The sequence below is a fragment of the Xiphophorus hellerii genome, chromosome 4 (assembly GCF_003331165.1).
Source record: "Xiphophorus hellerii strain 12219 chromosome 4, Xiphophorus_hellerii-4.1, whole genome shotgun sequence".
NCBI classification, from domain to species: Eukaryota; Metazoa; Chordata; class Actinopteri; order Cyprinodontiformes; family Poeciliidae; genus Xiphophorus; species Xiphophorus hellerii.
The window spans coordinates 33,259,004-33,274,499 of record NC_045675.1 but is presented as its reverse complement, the minus strand read 5'-3'; the positions used below and the strand labels follow the sequence as shown (position 1 = coordinate 33,274,499).

The window sequence follows — 15,496 nt, the reverse complement described above, 5'->3', positions numbered from 1 at the left end:
TTTGAACTTTAAAACAAAAAATATTCTAAGAGCTTTTTCTTTCGCGGCATTCTTCAATATGCTTTTTCTTTAAAGAATTAGTTTCGACACATATAAGGATAAATCTTCAGTATAAATCAGCTCTTCATCCAATAACCTGTTTTTTTTGTCACCCTGAATTCTGAAACTTCCCAAATTATAAAAATCACTTTCACCATAAAAGTTTCAGAAGTCGTCAGAACAGAGATCCTTACCACAAAAAGTTCCATTTCTAAAAAGATTTTTTTTTATTAAAGGTCAAAACACCATAACTACCATCAACATGACAAGTTGATTTGAATATAATAATCCATAACGCTTTATCAGCAGATAAAAGCAGTGAGGAGCCTGAAAGGAATAATTTAGATAAAAAGATTTGTGCAAAGTCAAACTAGATTAGTACTGAGAACACATTGTAGTGTTACAAACAGAATGCAACACCTCCTACAAAACATTTTGCCAGTGATCTTTTGAAATCTGTAATCAAGACAGTAACGCCAATAAATGGGAATGAGAATTAAAAAGCAGATGAACTTCCTAGAATTAATCAGCCAGAGTGAAAGTCAGTAGAAAAAGATTCCAAAGTCGCCCTTTCTATTCCATTTGAACTGATTCCCCTGAACAGAAACAAAGATCTGGTGCTCCATCAGATCCTGGACCGCTCGGCTGCAGGACACTTCCTTGCTTCTACTCAGCTGACGACCGAACTGCCACTTCCTGCCGGCGGCAGCAGCAGCATCACCGTCACTGCTGTTGGTTCCCGCTGACTCCAGCTGGGAGGCAGCAGAGTCTGACTTTGCTGCTGACGGCTCTGGAAGAGCCTCCTGCTGCTGGTCGTCAGCGCTTTGCACCGCTGGGTCTTCTGGAGATAAACAGAAGAACTATAGATGAGCTAACTACTGATTCTACCAAGACAACCAACGAGCACAATGAGAGCTGCTGACCTTCACCCTCACAGGACTGGACCCTCTGCTCCTCTCCAGTACCCGGTTTAACCAGTATCACACCGTAGTCCTCATTGTTGTGGATGATATTGTTTTCCATGGTGATGGATGGCATCCCATCCAGCTCATTGGCAAAGTCCTGCATGTCCACGCACACACACACACACACACACATTATATGGATCATACTTTTGAAAAGAAACATTTATATTGGAAAGCAGAGATTCAGTGTTACAGAAAGAAAACCTATCAGTCTGACGTAGAATACCAAATGCCTCAGAAATAAGAGATCGTGTGAAAAAGCGCCACCTTCTGGAAAAATGCAGAAAAGTTACATGACCTAAAACTGAAATAACTGTTGTACTCAGGACTCCTCACGTGGCACCTTTTGCTATTCATTAATGAGTTAATCAATAAAAATATAAACCTTACACTTGTTAGAGGTGCAAGGTTAGAAGGATTTTAGCTTTAGCTGCAGATGCATCCTTTGCTACAAATAATGAAATGTTCACTAAATGAATGCTGCTGCTGCATTTTAGGAAATATGTATTTTTTTATTATTTTTTAAAATAAAAGTAGATTTGTTTAGTTGCATATTTTAATGCATTTCTAATACTGCATAAAAGGCTTAAATGGTAAAAAAAAAAAAAAATCCTATTAATCGATAGAATAATATATTACTAAAATAATCATTAGTCGCAGCTCTATTGTCAATAAACGCTGAAGGAAAATGATTAATCCTAATCTCTGAAAGAATATGTGAGAAATATAGAACCATGGCATTCCTCAGTGAAGCCCTCCACCCCCCTTCTTCAAACCAGGTAAATCGATGTCAAACGTTTGTGCAGCAAAGATTTTCGCTTGTGCCTCTATCATTTTAAAGATATCAAGAAATGTTTCCAGAGGTCATGAAAGGTCAACCAGGCCCCCACTTTTACAAAATCAAGATGACCTTTAAACTTTCATTAATATCTTCAAAGCCAAAGCAACATAAACGAAAAATTTTGCTGCACAAACGTTTTGACACCAATTTTGTCTGATTTGAAGGAGGTGAGGGGGAAACTTCACTCAGGTCCATGGTATTTGTGGGGGTTTTTCTGTGTTCTAGTTTAAATTATTCATTTATGAGTAAACACACATACACACCCCCACACACACTTTGGTCAACACCATCTGCAAAAACTATTAACAGCACATCTCAACAGGTTGCAGGATTTTGTTTGTATAAGAAAGTTTTTTCTTTTAGGCTGAAAGTCGGTGGGAGTCGTGACGCCTCACCTTGATCAGGACTCCGTCCTTACAGTGATGGATGCTATTACTGACCAGACTGGAAATGCTGCCAGGATAAATCTCCACACCTGCCCCCTGAACAGACACATGACTGACATCATCAAGATCAGCCAATCATCAAACAGCAAAAGACAGAGTCTGTGACATGGAAGCCGTCTGTTTAACAAAGACAAGCAGGACCAGAGGGGCTTCCTGTGTGATCGGTGTGTGCTGTCCAAACCTTGGAGCCGTACAGGTCACACATGTTCATGGTGAAGCGGGCAGATGTCTGCACAATCACGCCGGTAGTGTCACACTGCAGCACGCAGTTCTCCATGTTCAGAGTGCCCTGACGTACACCTGGTCATCAATCGACAAGAAGATTCAGGACTTTAAACAACACAGGGGTCCAGGTAAATGACACGACAGATTACTGCTGCTGGAAAATCCACTTTTTAGTTTTGATGTTTGTTCTGCAGAAAATGATCAATCAGGCTAATTGCAGTACAATACTGATATGCAGGATATTACATATTTTACATTTTCAGTGCTACCATTTACACTGGAACAATAACCAGCTAATGTTAGGTGGATTAGCTAATATCTATTAGCTGGTAAATTAATCAGGCCATCTGCTGGAGTAGCAACTCATCTGTTTGAACTTATGTAGCTCATTGTTCATCCACTATAGCTATAAAACAGCATCAACTTTATAAGAGTTACTGAAACATGCTCTGTCATATTTCACTTGTAAGCAAAGGAAAAGTGTGGTATTTGCCTTTCAGTAGACTGGTTAGACTGGTAGTGTGAGGTAATGGCTGAGGAAAATAGTTTCCTCAGAAAGGACTTCAAACTGGTTAGGAGTTTATTCCTGTTCTGAATGCTAAGTGGATTTCTGGATTTGAATGTTTTCAAACAACAATTTGTACTGCTGTACAATAAATTTACAGAAAACATTGACACCAATTTAGTTGTACTTCTAAAACAAAGATTCTGTTCCAATCACATTGTGGTCATTGTTTGCATTGTAGCAATTTTCATGAAAACTGTATTGACAAATTTTGCACTGAAGTTCCAAGTCTATAATCTATAATCTTAAACAAACTGGACTGAATGAAGTAGTATTTTGAAAATGACCAACTCACACAGAATGCCTTCAACAGCATCATGCTGGATGAACTTGATGTTGGACACTCTGACATCGGCTCCTGTGGACTCCACAAATGAGTCGCCTTTGTGTTGGTTTTCAATCACAACTTCATCAGGGTATCCAAAGCCTGGTACACAAACCAAGAGATCAGTTAACACCCAACAGTCCTCTGAATGTTTAACATGTCTCAGGAGACACTGGCAGCGGTTTTCCTGCAGCAAGTTCACCAACACATCTACTGTCAACCACTGGAACCTCTTCACATTTGGCCACATTCCAACAACACAGTGGAAGCAAACTGAAAGATACAGTTCATTTACATCCTCCAACCCCTTTACACTGATGCCAATAAATAATATCCTGTGAAACCAACTGTCTTCAGAAATCACCTCTAATTTTTAAACGCCCAGGTGTGTCTAACAAACACACATGTGTTGCTTTATTATTATTGAACAGAACATTATTGAACAGACAGCCACATGAGGACCAACAAACACAGCAGCAGGTCAGCGAGAACACTGTGGGTTCTAAAACAATATGCCAAGTAGAAATGAACCAATCCAATATCAATATCTGTATCAATCCCAATATTAAAAAATTCTAAATCAGGTATTGTTGAAAATGTGCCCAATCCATAAGGACAGATCTATTCAGTCTAACTCTATTCTAAGCGATAATCAAGCTTTATTATTTATTTGACATTATTCTCAGAATTCCTAACAGCATTTCTCAGAACATCAGTGTTCACACCAACATGGAGCTGCTTCCTCTTAAGGGTACAATCGTCCAAAAAATGTGTTTCCAACCACACAATGTTTTCTTACCTTCAACAGTGATGGAGTCTGGTATGAAGATGGAGCTGCTGACTCTGTAAGTTCCTGGAAGAATGATGACCATGTCACCCTGATGACAGGAATCCACGGCTGACACTGGATCTCTATGGAACTGCAGAGATCATACGGTTCATCCTCCCAAAGCGGACAGACTGCCCTTGTGTGTGTGTGGGCGTGTGTATGTGTGTGTGAGAGGATATCAGCAGAAACTGTTTAGCACAGAGATGGAGGGTTGATGATATGGGCTTTGCTTTGGCCTTTTTGTTGGCCAAAAACGAATATGTCAACAAAGCATTCTACATTCAAAAGTGGGCTGATCTGCTCAAAAGCTAAACCATGAGACCAACTCATCAATATAATGACCTCAGAAAGGGCTAAAATGATTCATCAGACTAGTGATGATGAATTGACTACAGAAATCATCCTCTTAAAAAAAGCCATTTACTAAAGAAAGAGGATACTCTGTAATTAAGCCAAATCTTCTTCAAACCTTAAGCCAGAACTCATTAAGTGTCAGTTTTAGCATCTGAAAAAAAATCTGTTAAGCATCTTTTGTGATATAATTATTAATCTGCTAACCCAAAAACTCTCACCAGATCAGCCACACTGTACTGATGTCCAGTCCAGCAGAAAGGACGGAGCTTTTCTCATGGTGATGTTAGAAGGGTTTTTAGCTGCAGTTGCTTCCTTTACTGCAAATGATCGAGTGTTCTCTAAAGAAAAGCTGCTATGGCATTTTAGGCAATGAAATGTTTTCCGTCTTATTTAAAATTAATTAAATTAGTTATTTAACTGCAACTTTTAAAATTCCTTACATGTCATAAGGACACTATTATCTTCATGGACCTATTGACTAGCAGGTAAGTGTTTTCGAGTGACATTTAAGGGGTTACTGTATTCCTAATGTATAAAAAAGACGTAAGTGGTTAAATTAAAAAATCTGCAGAATGAGAATTTTTTAAAAATCTGATTAATCATTAAAATCATCAACTACTAAAATAATTGTTAGCTGCAGCCCTAATCCCAACCACAGCTAATCTACAGCAGAATGAGTGAAGAAGTTGATTTAAATGGTAAAATCAGAAGTGAGCTGGGTCAACTTCCTAAACTTCCTGTGTTTCAGGCAGAGCAACTGACCCTGCTGAGCTGGCAGCATGTGTGTGCTCTCACCTGGATCTCTGTGTCGTCAGAGGAGCTGAGCGGCAGGAGGCGTGCAGTGAGGAGAGACTGCAGCTGGATGGTGTTGCAGCTGCCCGTTACCACGTGAACCACCTTCACACAGGATGCTCTAAGCCCACGACTCTGCACACACTGCTGTCTGGAGCTGCCTTTGTAGGCCAGCACATACCTGGGCAGGTGCAGAGGGAGGTCAGGGGTATGTTGTGTACAACGAGAGAGGGAGAGGGACAGACAGGGACAGCGAAGGACACACCTCAACAGGGGGTTTTCAATGATCTGCAGTTTGCGTTTAAATGTTTCCAGCTGGTCGTAGAGCTTCAGGCCCTCCACCATGGACACATTGTCTATCTCTGAGTCTGAGTCGGCGCTAAGTCCACCACGCAGCTCTGAAAACTGCTGGAAGCACTGGGAGCAGCTCTGCAGCAGGGAATGGTACTCTGCCACCAGGCCAGCTGGGACTCTGTCTTCCAGGATGTCATAGTAGCTGCAAGAGGACATCAGCATCAACTAGAGCTGGACAATAAATCAATAACAATATATACATGTGATCAATATCAACAGATAATATGTCTGATAGAATTTTTCATAATTTCACTGAACTCCAATCCAAAACCACACAGCACTCTGGGCAGAAGAAAGGCTAGGAATGACCAGCTAAGCAAAGTTGGTGGCATCAACTAACTAACTAACTAACTAACTAACTAACTCACTCACCTAGCAACAACCTGTTGATCAACATACACAGTAGCAGTTTCTTGTTTTGCCATGATGCCTCATAAAAGTGAAAACTGTGGCTAAAACAGGAAAGGTCACATCACCAGTTTGGTCGTATATTTCAGATATTTAAAACAGAAAACTAATTATCCTTTTTGACTGATATGGAATGCTTATATCACGATATGTTTTTCAGTCATATTGTCCAGTTTGAGCATCAACCTTCACATTCCAGAAGTTCAAGTTCTGCTTACAGTCTGAGACGAGGCTCCACACAACGAACAAAGTAGTCAAAGTCATCGTTCTCATCTTCTTCATCCCACTGCCTCCAGATGTGTTTGTAGAAAAACCTGCAGACACGAGAAGACTCTTAGTATTGTTCTGCAGCACATCAGCCAGGTCCAATTCAGAGCACTCTACCTCAAGTGCTCAAGAGTGAGCGCCGTCTGGTCAAAGTCCCCCGACTCATTGTAGAGCACCTGCAGCTCCAGCAGGGGGACTTTGTGCTGAGTCGCCTCCAGCAGAGAATTAAAGGATTCCTCTGTGATCTCACAGCTTCTGGTTTCACACTGCAGAGGCAGCACCAGCTTCACACACGCCTTGAGGTCATTCAGGTCCAGATCTTGCACCTGAACTCGCCAACAGAATCCCACCAACATGACTGTTAGCAACAAATGTGATGGAGGTGAAGCTGTCTAAACGAGCTGCTCCTACCTCCACCACCACATCAAAGATGGCAGTGCTCCACAAAGCCAACCAGTCACACGGCTCCAGCGCCTTGTCCAGGTAGTCTGCTGTGAAGGCCTTCACCTCTGAGGGCTTACAGTCTCCTGGACACCAACAAACATGTGAATATTCCCAGAAACATGGCAGCCAGACTGTGGTGGTGGCAGAGTTACCCAGCATGTAGTCCTGATACGCCTTAAACCTCTCATAGAACAGCAGACCGTCGGTCTGGAAGGTGTCGGGCAGACCGGAGCTTCCTCCTCCGTGCTGCTCACATCTCTGCAGCTGAGTCCCCGACTTCTCACTGCTGAAATGATCTGTGCCACTGTCGTCATCACTGTCCCCGTTTAGACTCAGGGCTGTGGAGGGTGAATCACATTAATTTCATTTTTATTTAATTAATTTGTTTATTTAATTTATTTACAACTTAAAATGAGCATGTCACATGTATACATGCAAAGGTTTTGAATGAAGTGTAGTTTGAAAAAAAAAAATTGTCTACCCCTTATCTCAAAAGTCATACTAAACATCAATCAACCATCCATATCGATTCATCTTTAATCTTTATGATCATCCCTATGCTACCACAAAATATTGCAATAAAATTCTAAGTCTATATTTCCCACCCATATCAATATGACTTAAAGAAATTAGACTTTGCAATTTGCTGGCTTGAAATTGACCTCTATCTCTTTAAGAAACTCCTACTCTTTCCAACACTGCCATTCAGCTCATCATTACGACAATGCTCCTCAAATGAGATGTTTACAGCTGATCTTAGGAGCTTTGTAGCTAATATAATGAGCTCAGAAGATGTGCAGTTCCACCATGTGTTTGCTAATTGCTGCTGCTGCTAGTCTGGAGGAGCAGAGTGGGGAAATGTGGGAGTGGGCGCTCTGTGAGGCAGAAACTGGGCTTGGAGACTGCAGCTCCACGGAGGAGCTTTGTGGAAACAGGCGGTGCCTTGTGAGGGCAAACGATTAGGCACCTCTAAATGGCTACCAGGGGAATTTAGAGGATTTCTCAAACATGTATGAAAGAATAAAAGCGGCAATCCAAGTTCATTTTTGATGAAGGAATAACATTATAAAAAGCTCAAATATAGTCACTCTTACAATCCCCTACAGTGTTAGAGGAGAGGACAGCTGAACTGCTTGTAATCACAAACAACCAGAGCAGCCTGGACAGGTTGCTCCTCCCCAAATCCAGAACAAACAGACTCAGAAACTCCTTAGTCCTAAATGGCATGGGGGTGGGATCGGGGGGGGGGCAGAAGAGGTACAGGAGGACAGAAACAACCTGACAGTCAACATTACTGAATGCACAATAGATCACATGACATGCAATAACCTGTGCACAAAATCTAGCAGTAGCAATTGCTACTGCTAGATTTCATATCTTCCCTTTGTTTTATTTATCTTCCTTTTCTATATTTTTATTGTACTTTTTATTTTTCATACATTTCTTGTCAAAGCTGTATTTTTATGTCAGTTTCCTGCTGTTGGAAACTGAACTCCCCATAAGAACCTCAATGAGGGATTAAAAAAAGCTCTATCTAATCTACAGTAATCTCTAACCTTTAATGTGGAGGAAAGCATAACCAGGAGCTAATAAATGCTGCCATTTCAAGGTAGACAGAGTTTAAATAAGGATGGGAATATCAGTGAGTTGTTGTCTTCCTACAGAAGTACACACACAAAAAAACACCTAATGAACTCCCTGTAGGACATGGTACAAAAGCAACACTATGAGTCTCTCTAGTTTTACTATTAATCCAATTTCCTCCAATGGATTTTCAATGTGTGAAAAATAATTCATCTGCTCTCTGTGACAACCCACTAATACTTTTTTTTAAACGGGTGGACACAGCCGTTTTCTGATTCTTATTGGAGACAGATTCTGAGTACAACATAAAGCACCAGGGCCACAGGGAGCAGCAGTACAGTTTGATCTTGTGACAGAGGCATTTTGAGTTTAATGTCCTTATAGTCAGTCAGTATAATGCCAAGTAAATCAGGTAAAGTCTCAAAGATACAAACATATAAACACACAAATACTAATTTAACCGTCAAGACACGATAAGTTACGTTGACTCAGTCATGATGCCAGGTAACATGACCGAATCTATTTAGCTGCTATTAGCTTGGCACTCCTTTAGTCATCTTTACAGCAGAGGCTTGTACCCAAGTGATTTTAACCACTTCAGTGTCTGAAAGAAACAGTGACAGCTTTCCACAGACCTTGGGTTATATCCAACAGGCTGCGCCCCGCTCCAGGAAGACCTTCCTCTGTTTCTTCAGCTTTAACGGCAGAGTGCAAATCAACCACCACCATGTCCGACATGTCACTGACTATACACGCCATTTCCTGGTTTTCCTGCTCCATGGATGCGCTAAAAACCCGTCTAATACAGTTCTTAAAGGTGTTCAAATCTTTTCTGATTTACAAACACTAGACTACCAGTAGAATCCACCCTGCTGCTTTCAAAATATCCCGGTCAGCGTTCTCTCTGCCAATCAGGAGCCTGAGCCAATCGTAACTCATAACACTGAGCATGCGCACAATGCTCTCTTATGATTAAACATTTCTTCTCCATTTAAAAAAACGGAACACAGACCCAAAAAAGAAAAATATATAAGTTTTATTGGTTATACTAAGAAGAACATAACACTATTAAAATGTTTTATAACATTAAAAATACACCCGGAAGTTAATCTCCAATGGTGTCAAAAGTTTGAAGTCACGTGTTTCCGGTGGATACATTTTTCTTCCTGGTTTGATGTAGCGCACTGACTGTGAATGTTAGCTTTTTCTCTGACTACTGATCTTACAGCCAGCAGTCAGGTAAAATGTTGCAAAGTCATTTTTATGGTCTTGTAAGAATCAAGGTTTGGATTTTGTGAGTCCAAACGGTGGGAATAAGACGCTAAATGTGTTAGCATTAGTATGCTAGCTGTATTCCCCGCACAATGCATTGAATTGAAGCTGTAGCTGTATACACGGCGGTTGTTTATTTTGGTCCAGCATACGGACTCTGTGATTATTAAACAGTGTAGCAATGATATGTGTGGGGCCAACTCTGTATTAACTGTAAGGAACAATCTGACATTTCAGAGTTGAGAGAAGAACTTAGCCTGTAGGTTCTGCTGATTAATCTCTTTGCCTCTTAGCGTTTCATTTACACAAATATGTTAGAACTAAACTGCTTTTAAGAACAACTAATTTGTGGACTAATAAGAAAATTCTATATTTAAAAATTAACGTTATGAAACTACCTATCTTAGAGAGATTAGAAATTAATATTTGTTCTATGTTTGGTGTTCTATGTTTTTCCCATAATAGTTTGGTGTTGACATAAAATGGACCACTGATGAAGAAGTACAGTACATGTTTTTATTTCTGTTTTTATTTATCAACTGTTTTAACTTTTTCTACTGTCCCCATCAGGTTTTTTGTTCAGTCAGGTCTCAGTGATGCTATGAAGATGTCTGATCACAGAAACATCAGAGACCACAAGGATGATGATGATGATGATGATGTGTTAGAGCTTTCAGCCAGCGATGAATCTGAGCCTGAAGAAGCACCAAGAGAGGCTCCGTTTGACCCAGAGCTGGATCACAGCGATGAAGACGGGGAGGTGATGACCTCTGTTTCACCTTCTGCTCCCGCAGCGCAGAGTTCTTTCAGCCTGAGCGGAGCGAGTTCAGGCTTCTCATTCCGCAGCCGCAGCATCTTTGACTGCCTGGACAGTGTAGAGAAGCGCTCTGTCACTCCGCGGAACCAAGGGAACTCAGCAGAAAGCAGGAAGACGAGCCACCCTCCTTCCACTTCTCCCATACCACAGAAGAAGAGAGGAGTCCCAGACTATCTGGTGCACCCCGAGCGATGGACACGCTACAGCCTGGAGGATGTAGCGGAGAGCAGCGATCAAGATAACAGGAGAGCAGCTCACCAGTTCCTGTCTGGTCTGCATCAGGAGACAAAAAGTGATCCTCGCTGTGACGTCCAGGAGAGGATGCTCTTCTCCAGACCAAAGCGGCTCTCGAAAGAGCAGGTGGCTGTGCAGCTGCCACCTGATCTGCAGGAAAAGGAGAAGGAGTTACAGCTGAGTCACCTGGCTGATGAGGATGAAGATAATGAAGGCAGAGAAAGAGCGGAGGTTGGAGATACGACAGAAAAATCAAAACAAGGAAAGAAAAATAAAGAGAAAAGCATGGGTGAACCTGTTGTTCTGGAAGAGGAGAAGAAGTTAGGTGAGTCCAAAGTTAACTTCTCCTCCTTCAGGAAGACCACAGCAAAGAACTACAGAAGAAATTCTGGAGAAAAAGAAGACTGACTTCTGAATGGATGCAATACTAAATGATTTCTGACCTGTCAGACAGCAGTATTCCTTCTGCACAGAACTTCCATTTCATCCATTCATTTTTTTGGGTGGGACACGCATGATGGATTCATGAGATGATTTTGCATTATTTAGAGGAAAACTAAGAATACTCATTTCTTGTTTTTCCAAATGAAGTAAAGCATTAAGAAACTTCATTGTTTTAAGCTTCTGTAAGTGGTGTAGAGTAATTATACCAGATTTGACCTGTCCTTGTCCCAGTCCTAGTACTTAGAAAAAAGATTAAAAATGTTCTTTTTGTTTTTTTCAAAGTAGAATAAAAGTTCCATACACCCCAAGCTGTGTTTTAAAAAGAAAATCTGTTTAGTGTACAACAACTCAATTCTCAAATGGAATGTTAGGAATCAGGTATCAACACCAGAACTGCTGCCAGACGTAGTTTACAGCCATGTTGTCTCACAGGTTTTACAAATCATTCACATCTTTGAGCTTTTCTCCCGCAGATTGCCCAGAATGCTTCCAGTGAAAATGTTTGAGAGGCTTCTTCAGTGCTCAGTTAACTGAGAGTTATCAGCTTATCATCAGTGCAACTAGGCAACTCAAGAACTACTTCATTTTTTACTTCAAAACTAGAGTCTTAGTTTTACAAGATGAAGTTATGCTAACAGTCCTTCTCAGACAGGTTACCTCAGTATTACAATGTCGTAAGTGAGTTCTCTTATTCTTCCTGCAGCAATAGTGGCAAAACAGGTTTGGTTATTACTGGTGTTACAAGGCATTTGTTTAATGAACTCCCTCTCCTGGGGCAGACAGATACCTCACACTCAGGGTGTGCTGCTCTCATCACCTGCCTTTTAAATGTTCACCTGATACTCCACCAAAAACGCTTGCAGAGATACAGATGTGAGTGTGAAGACAGACATACCTGGCTGTACAGCATCAGTGAGGATGAATACAAGATGAATTTTAAAATGGATCAGGAGACGAACTTGCAGAAGATGGCGGCATCAGTGTCATAGTTCTTCATCCCCCAGTCATCCACTGAGGCTGATATGATGAAACATGTTATGATTGAGTCAGTTTTGTGTTACTGACTTTTCAATAAGATTTAAAAGTTCATTTAATTCAGTAAATACATCTGTAGGTGAAGCACATTAGATAGATCAAGTATACACAAACTGTTTTCCAGCTTTTATTCCTGTTAATGATGTTTTATTTTGTTTATGGCTAATGAAAACACATTTAAAAGTTAGACTAAAAACATTTTCTTACAGAAATGTGGGCTTAATTAAAAATATATTTAATACCTGTTGTTCTTTACTCAAACAAGATTCATGGAAATTCTCTTTTTTTTTTAGTTTAATGAATATAACAGGTACTTCTAAAAAAAACAAAGGAGTGATGTACGTGTCTCTAATTTGGTTGTTGCAGGCCCAACAAACTGAACAAATATAGCCTGACAGCCTGATATTTCTATTTAAAATGTCCTTTTTTATTTAAACGTTATGTAATGTTATATTATTTTCAATTAGGGGTTTTTGTTATGTATGAGTTATATTCATCAAAATGACAAGAAATAAAGCCTTTAAACATTTCAATGTATGAATAATGGAACACTTTCTGAAATGAGTGACAAAATGACTGAAACAAACAAAAAAAACAATATATTCTAATTTCTAGAGATACAAGGTTGTTTCAAATTCAGCACTGAGATGGAATGATACCAAAAACGAGGTTCTAGACCAATCACTGCTGATTCTAAAGCAAAGTCTCAGTGCTTCATGTAGTCTAAAAGGTGACTGGATGGCACAAGAGAAGCCATTTTATTCTATGCCAGATCTTTTAGAATGGGTTTGGTCTTGTAGTTATTGATCAGTCTACGTTAGGTTTATTCAAAAGTGGTTTGATCACTGCAGTTTTCAGGGCAGCTGGAAAAACATCCACAAAGGAGGGTAAATATTTACTATCTGCAATCTGGGCAACAAAGTTGAGAAAAATAGTGTGTAAGAAACTTATTGTGGTAATTTATTTTTATTCTACTGTTACAAAGAATCTCCTATAGAAGGGGACTTTGTTCAAGTTTTCCTTACTTGTGTGTTTTAATGCCCCTATTCATTTTTTAATATCTATGAGAAAAGTTAACATTTTCATGTGAAAATCCAGACAAAGGTTTCAATAATAAAGTAGTTACATCATCTATAGGGTGAAGAGGAGGTAAGTGTCAGAATAACAGCTGTGGTCCACAATGTATCAGTTTCTGTCTAATGTTTGCATATCACTGGGACTCATATCACTTCCCTTTTCCTTATTTGTTGAATTTATTGCAGAAGCTGTAAAAGGGAGGGATATTCTGCTCTTGACAGTCCAGGATCTGCCTCAGTGTAAACATTTGCTGAAAGAGCTTTTAAAGTGACATATTTGTTTTATACTGTAACTATTCATAAAGCTATATTAGTCTACATAAAGGGATGCAACCTGCTGTGTTGTGATAAAGAACCTAAGCTTATGTAGTGTTCTGTCTTTCTGGCTTCTTATTTAATTTATAGTTCCTTTTAAATCTTTTCCTTGTAATTTTTCTGATTATAGAAAATTACCAACTTGGATAGTTATTAATTATGCTATGATTTAAAAAAACAAACTCCAAGTTAAACTTAACCGGTAACTGATGGGCCAGCACTGGTATTTTATGAGGAGACTGCTCACTTGAACATGGTAGTGGCTAGCATGCAGGGGACCCGCTGGATTGCCTACTTTCTCTGCTGTTCATTACCATGGATAAGCTTGCACTAGCATTGAAGAGACTTTCAATGCATGTGTTGCCTTGGTAGAATTTACTGTAATCCAACCTCACATCAGGCATTAATATATGTACACATTACTGAGAAACTGAAGTTCTCTGACTCTGAGAAAACATTTAGTTGGAAGTATAATTAATGTTAAATAAAGATTTAATAAATTACTAATTGGATTTCACATATTCAACTTTTAGTGTGGAATAATCTAGTTTGTAGAGTCTAAGTATTGAAGTTTTTAGACTAGAACAGATTAAAGATACTCAATTAGGTGGAATTGCCCTTTAGCAATTTCCTGAACCCTCACAGACTTAATTGGATTGAGTTTGTTTTTGTAGTATCTTGTTTTTATGTAGCAATAAAACTGTAGCAAAAAAGCTACCGTTGAAAAACAGTAAAATAGCTTTCAATTTCAGACTTTTAATTTAGTTCAGTGTAAGTACAGTTTTACAATCCACTAAGCAGCAGTGACACTCGGGACTAGTGAGGCACTCCAGCACAGTGTTGTATAAAGTACTGAAATCTCAGAGTCAAGTAAAAGTATAGGTACCTCTCCAAAATATGACTTTGGTAAAAGTCCAAGTCACTGACTGAAATGTTACTTGAGTTAAAGTCTTAAAGTATCTGAAACTTCTTGTACTTAGCCTAAGTATGGAAATTACTGTAAAAATGGATGTACTCAAGTAATGTAATGAAAAGTACAAGTAAAAAGTAAAACAAGGCAAATGCAGTTTGAATGACATTTTTTATATTTTGGTAAACTTGTCAAATACACTTAAAATAATGTACCCAACCAAGTGCAGGCAAAATTAAACCTGCTAATAGATATACCTGCAGGCATCATTTAGTTAAGAAAATTAAGTGCTTTACCTATAGCACAAGGTTAACTTAACCTGCTTTACAACTGAACCAGCTTCTTAGTATACCCTCCAGGACAGAAAATACAACGTTTTTGTAAGCCTTAAGTTTTCCCTTCAAGTAAGGTCAGTGCTGAAAATGAGAAAAATAAATAGTACAGAAAATGCGGCCAACATGAAGAAAAAGAGCTGTTACGATTACTCTACTTCACAAATCAGTGAATCAGTCAATGCTACAGTCAGTAGGTGGTGCACACAACTGGTCATTATGCAAAAGAAAAAAGAATTGGGAGGGAAATGCAGCTTATTGGCATCTCTGTAAACCTGGTTTTGAACTTGCATTCCTTTCCTATATTCGTTAAATTTAGTCTAAATCGCTATCGTTATGGCTTCTGTCCCCCCTTGAACAGAGGAGTCTAGGTAGCCTGCTACAGTCAACATTAGGCCTAAGCTAAATACACCACGTGTGGAACTGAAACAATGCCAAACAAAGTTCATTTATGGTCAAGATTTCACAATACAGTAGTGCCTAGTGACCAAGCTATAGTTACTGAAACAGGAGGATTATAACCATTTCATAAGACGTTACCTCGATGTGTTTCTTCAAGTTGGACGGGGAGTTTTTGTAAGATAGAATTTCCACATCTTCGGGTAGGAATAACATAAACTGCA

At 39.5% G+C, this 15,496-nt stretch overlaps 2 protein-coding genes across 5 annotated transcripts; one reads left to right on the top strand and one right to left on the bottom strand.

Moving 5' to 3' along the window:
• Positions 1–242: 242 nt before the first annotated feature.
• shcbp1 (SHC SH2-domain binding protein 1) lies at positions 243–9,354 on the bottom strand. Of its 2 annotated transcripts, none has more exons than XM_032561349.1 (13): positions 9,074–9,354; positions 7,007–7,192; positions 6,822–6,937; positions 6,528–6,736; positions 6,362–6,457; positions 5,647–5,877; positions 5,385–5,562; positions 4,206–4,326; positions 3,377–3,508; positions 2,473–2,591; positions 2,241–2,327; positions 963–1,101; positions 243–877 (listed from the first exon to the last, which is right to left on the bottom strand). In XM_032561349.1, the coding sequence occupies exons 1-13, from the start codon at positions 9,216–9,218 to the stop codon at positions 582–584; spliced, it is 2,055 nt and encodes a 684-aa protein (XP_032417240.1). In that variant the 5' UTR covers positions 9,219–9,354; the 3' UTR covers positions 243–581. The 2 variants fall into 2 exon arrangements, with proteins under 2 accessions (XP_032417240.1, XP_032417239.1); XM_032561348.1 differs by having other exon boundaries at positions 243–880; positions 9,074–9,353.
• Positions 9,355–9,578: 224 nt separating this feature from the next.
• Positions 9,579–12,566, top strand: tssc4 (tumor suppressing subtransferable candidate 4). 3 transcript variants are annotated; one of them, XM_032560457.1, is made up of 2 exons: positions 9,579–9,677; positions 10,294–12,566. In XM_032560457.1, the coding sequence occupies exons 1-2, from the start codon at positions 9,633–9,635 to the stop codon at positions 11,167–11,169; spliced, it is 921 nt and encodes a 306-aa protein (XP_032416348.1). In that variant the 5' UTR covers positions 9,579–9,632; the 3' UTR covers positions 11,170–12,566. The 3 variants fall into 3 exon arrangements, with proteins under 3 accessions (XP_032416348.1, XP_032416349.1, XP_032416350.1); XM_032560458.1 differs by having other exon boundaries at positions 9,584–9,677; positions 10,281–12,566; XM_032560459.1 differs by having other exon boundaries at positions 9,587–9,677; positions 10,298–12,566.
• Positions 12,567–15,496: the final 2,930 nt, after the last annotated feature.